General features: G+C 36.2%; 1 protein-coding gene across 1 annotated transcript; it reads left to right on the top strand.

The window, feature by feature from the left end:
- Window positions 1-1811: 1811 nt before the first annotated feature.
- Window positions 1812-3829, top strand: LOC111909312 (7-deoxyloganetin glucosyltransferase). The gene is made up of 2 exons (XM_023905119.3): window positions 1812-2623; window positions 2740-3829. Exons 1-2 carry the CDS (start codon window positions 2119-2121, stop codon window positions 3651-3653), a joined length of 1419 nt encoding a protein of 472 aa, XP_023760887.1. The 5' UTR covers window positions 1812-2118; the 3' UTR covers window positions 3654-3829.
- The last annotated feature ends 1472 nt before the right edge of the window (window positions 3830-5301 follow it).

The raw sequence follows: 5301 nt of genomic DNA on the forward strand, positions 1-5301 counted from the left end.
ATTTCTTGGTGGATTGTGGTTATCGTCCTTCTTAGTTTATATGCTCTTGGAGCATTCTCCCTTCCAAATCTTTCTTCAAGGTCCAGCCAAATATCACGAGCAGTAGCAACGTATTTTACACTGCTCTTAATCTCCTTTTCCATAGCGCTAACAAGCCAACCTCTTACCATGGCATTACATCTTTTCCAGTTCCTCAAATCTGCAGATCCTTCTTCTGGCATCGGAAGGGAATTGTCAATGAATCCAACCTTGTTCTTGGCAAACAAGGCATTCATCATCTCATTCTTCCAATCACTGTAGTTACCATCATGGAGAAGATTCTCTCCAACGAAGTTTAATCCAGGGTGATCATCAGAAGTGAGAAAATAAGGTGATGATACATCGATTGTCTTCCTTGTGGGTGGTGGTGGTGTTGATCCTTCATCAACAACCATCGTTCAAACAAAGCTAGGTTTGAGTTCCCAGACTTTGCTCTGATACCATAATAAATTTTGAGAAGTAAAAACGTGGTTTTTATTATTCAACAATCGATTTACAGAGGAGATTATATAGGATGTGAACACTAAACCGAAATCCTAGAATCCAGTAAACCTTTAAACAGGATAACTATAAGATAAATAAAGATAACTATAGGATAAATAAAGATAATAACTATCCTTAATCTTAATAGACATAAAACATATGCAAAACATAGAAAGATGAAATTCATAAAACTTGAGTTACGATTATATAAACTACTAGTAATCATTCAAATCTCAACATTCAATTCCAACGAAAACAAAACAACTCATACAGACTAATCGTATTAAGGTATAAAACACGCACCTTTGTTGTAAGCTATGAAAAGAGAATTAATCGGTACTCAAAGAATTCCAGAAGTCGTAGTGTTGACCCCTTCAGCTCCGTTGAGGGCGGCGGCAGCAAGAGAGCCAGATCCCGGAGGCGGTGCTTCATGTGTTGGCCTTCGTTCACAATTCTTGGGAGCTTCTTCTTGATTTAGGTTAAGTGTCGATACGTAGTACCACAACCCTCCCTTAAGTGAAATACCCCTTAGTTGATTTTACCCTTAGAATTAAAAAAGCAAATCTTAATTTTACCAACCGATTACCGACGGAATTTCGAATTTGTTGATTTCCGTCGGTAAACCGTTGGCCAACCGTAACGGATTACAAACCAATTTTATTTGGTTGCCAAACCGTCGCAAAATCGTCGCTAATATCCTAATAATTTGTCTGTCGGAAATCCGTTGGAAATCGGTCGCTTTTTCCGACAAATTTTTTCCGTCGCTATTTTTCTAGTAGAGATATTAACCCAATTTTTAGGGTGTTTTCTGGTAGTGATATTAACCCAATTTTTAGCAAAATAACAAAACACTCCTGCTACAAAATAACACCATTTAATGAGTTTGCATTTAACTTTTATATGAACATCATTTAATATTCTATTAATTACTGCCAGTGAATAAATACACACACAAGTACATTGACAACGCTGTATTTAATTACCACGTAGCAGAGTTCGCCTTCAATTGCGAAAAAGGTCCAATCATATTTTGCAACGATGTTTAATTACGTATTCAAATTTCATTTCGCTTCCACGTGCATGGTCGGGTCTTCAATTCGTATTATTTTAAATATTATCCACTGGAGTATTAGGTAGTTAGTTTGGCCATATAGTCTTGTATACGGAAATACTATAGTTCAATAATTTGTATTATAGTTTGGCATACGAAAATACTATGTATGGTTCAATTTTATCACGTTATTGTTTTGTATACGCTTCAATAATTTGTAATATTGGTGTCACATATAGTTTTGTGGTAAGGGAGTTCTATGGTAGAGCTATTTACGCTTTAGAGGGCAAATCTTGTTTGACTTTGGATACTTTATCAGCTGTATCCTTATAGTCGAGATGATGCGATACGACTTTGACCAAAGTTGAATAATTTAACTATATTTTATTGAACTGCATGCTAAACTGTTCATTTTTCGGTGATGCAAATCGATTTTGTGTTTTCATGTCTTAATTTTATTTTAACTCGCGTCCTATAAAACCCTAAACATAGAAGGCACCTAATACACAAATTGTCCAGACAAGAAACATTTCAAACATACAATCATGGGATCCCTTGTTAAACCTCATGCAGTATGCATACCCTTTCCAGCACAAGGCCACATTAATCCCATGCTAAAACTAGCTAAGATCCTCCATTCCAAAGGCTTCCATATCACCTTCGTCAACACCGAATTCAACCACCAACGCCTCCTCAAGTCACAGGGCTCAGCCACTCTCAGCCGCCACCCTTCCTTCAAATTTGAGACCATTCCTGATGGCCTTCCGCCACCGGAAAATCTAGATGCCACCCAAGACATTCCCTCTTTATGCAAGTCCACCTCTGAAACGTCTCTTGAACCTTTCAAGAAGCTTCTCTTTAAACTCAATAATACCAGCACCACACCTCCAGTGAGCTGTATAGTTTCTGATGGTGTAATGAGCTTCACACTTGATGCAGCTGATGAATTGGGAATACCAGAAGTTTTGTTTTGGACAACTAGTGCTTGCGGCTTTTTGGCCTATGTACACTATAGCACTCTCAGAGAAAAGGGATTCATTCCACTAAAAGGTTATGCATCATATGAATTTACCTCCTTAATACCACTTTCACAAATTCTTTCTATATTGCTAGTACCTTTAGGAAGTTTACTTTTGGTTTTTAAAATTTCTTTTAAAAACATGCAGATTCTGCCGACTTAACAAATGGGTACTTGGATACAGTCGTTGAGTGCATACCTAGCATGAAAGGCACACGATTGAAAGACATGCCAACTTTCCTTAGAACTACAGATCCAGACGATATCATGGTCAACTTTGTTATACGAGAAACCACAAGAGCCAAACGAGCTTCGGCGATCATACTCAACACTTTCGAGGACCTAGAGCACGACGTGTTAAAGGAGCTCTCTTCGATCTATCCTCGTGTGTACTCAATCGGGCCTTTACATACCCTCGAAAACAATTTAAAGAACAAGGATTTGGAGTTATTGGGTTCAAGTCTCTGGAAAGAAGAGGCCGAATGTCTGGAATGGCTGGACTCCAAAGAATCTAATTCGGTTGTTTACGTGAATTTTGGAAGCATAGCCGTGATGACACCCCAGCAACTAGTTGAGTTTTCATGGGGACTTGCCAACAGTAATCAGACTTTTTTGTGGGTTATCCGACCAGACCTTGTCTCCGGAGACTCCCCCATGCTGCCACCGGAGTTCCTAGCTGCGACGAGTGGCAGGGGGTTGTTGGCAAGTTGGTGTCCTCAGGAAAAAGTTCTAAATCACCCATCAATTGGAGGATTTCTGACACATAGTGGATGGAACTCCACCTTGGAGAGTATATCGAGTGGAGTTCCGATGATTTGTTGGCCGTTCTTTGCTGAACAACAGACAAATTGTTGGTATAGCTGTAATCAATGGGGCATTGGGATGGAGATAGATAGTGCTGTCGACAGAAGACAGGTTGAAAAGCTTGTGAATATTTTAATGGATGAAGAAAAAGGTAAACATATGAAAAAAATGGCTGGAGTTTGGAAAGAAAAAGTTGAATCCACGTCATCTTGGTTGAACATAGACAACTTGATCAATGAAGTGCTACTTCGATCTTAGGGTTCGGGTGCTTGGAACATGGAATTAATTTATGCGTTTCAAAGTTGTACAACGCAAGCATTGACGTCTTCATATTCACTACGATTGTATTCTCTTACTTGATTAAGTACTTTGTATTAGTATTACTATCATTGTTTCTCCCGTACTAATAATTATTTTGTTATTATTTTGATATATATATATATTTTTAAAACTGCTAACACATCATTTAATCATATTTTTAAATCAACATTTTTTTTTGTTCATTCTAAGACTTGAACCATCAACCATTTAACCATTTAGAGAAAGACACGTTTCCAAATTTTATTTTATTAACTAAGGAAACCATACACAAACCATATGATGTGGCCACATCAACATCTCCTCTCCCTCTTGAAGCGGAGGAGGGAAAAGAAGGTTGAGTGTGGCGGAGGCCATCTCCTTCCACACCCATTGACCACCATGCCACTAAGAGATGGTGTATGCGCCATGGTTATGTGACACATCACCGCCACACCCTCGGTGTGTAGGGTATATATAGAGTTTACTGTATAGCTTAATAAGTACCTTATCATATTAGTTTATTCTCAAAATGAAAGTTAAGGGGGAACCATATAGTCATTACAAATATGGAATACATACAACTGTGAGCTATATATTTGGCCTAAAAATTAGAAAACAAACCATGTTTTTGACCCTTCATAAAGTTATTTTTCCTTCACAGAGTTGTTTTTATTATTATTTAGAAGTAATTTAAAAAAATGGTCCTTCAGTATTTACATATAATTATATACAAATAAACGGGTGATGATAATGGGCAATCAATATATAATTTTGAGTTGGCAACGTTGCAAAAAATAAAGAGATCGACGTAAAAAATAGCAATATAGTTTGATTTGTTTGTGTATTACATCTTATTTCTATTCTTTTTCTATAACGAAATTGCATTTTCAAAATTTTCTTACTAACGATATAATGCTTTGATGAATCTACCCACTTAATTATAGCATTGCACTTTTAACTTTTTACTATGGAAACATTATACTTTAAAACATAGACCCAATTATAGCAATGGATATTATATTGTATTTGAATGAAATTGCTAAAATAACTAAATTTGCCAATGTACAATGTGATAAGGCAAGGAAATGAAAAATAGAATGCCATAATAAACAAACTAATGAAAGTATATCGCTTGTTTTTGCATTTAACCCCAAAAAGATATGTTTGCAATTTTTATGGGACGAAATATTGTTTCATGCACATTATTACTTCATAATGAAGCATTTATCCATTCGTTATGCATTAGAGCATCTATAATGCATAGTTCAATCAGAGAGCTTAATGAGGTGGTATGTCTAATTGGTATTCATTGGATTAAACTCTACCATTGTAGGATGCCATGTTGACATTCAATGGATATGGAGTTCAATGATTGTTGAACTCTTCAATGAGAAAAATGAAACCTTTTAACTATTAAATATATATTCCGTTGAACTTTATTGAGTTTAATGTGTTGTAGGAAAATTAATATAGAGTTGTATAGCAAGTAAAATGATGATTTGTCAATCCATTAAACTCTAACAAGTTTAATGTATGATGGATGCCCTTAGTTTTATATATATTTTTGTTAAGGTGGGAACTATATCGGATATAGGTTGTGGTTACG

This window comes from Lactuca sativa, chromosome 1 (genome assembly GCF_002870075.4).
Source record: "Lactuca sativa cultivar Salinas chromosome 1, Lsat_Salinas_v11, whole genome shotgun sequence".
Taxonomy (NCBI): domain Eukaryota; kingdom Viridiplantae; phylum Streptophyta; class Magnoliopsida; order Asterales; family Asteraceae; genus Lactuca; species Lactuca sativa.

Bases quoted from the DNA above. Each gene is read 5' to 3' on its own strand.
- LOC111909312 (XM_023905119.3), top strand. From the start codon at position 2,119: ATGGGATCCCTTGTTAAACCTCATGCAGTATGCATACCCTTTCCAGCA. The intron at 2,624-2,739 runs GTTATGCATCAT...AAAAACATGCAG, and splicing joins GGGATTCATTCCACTAAAAG to ATTCTGCCGACTTAACAAAT.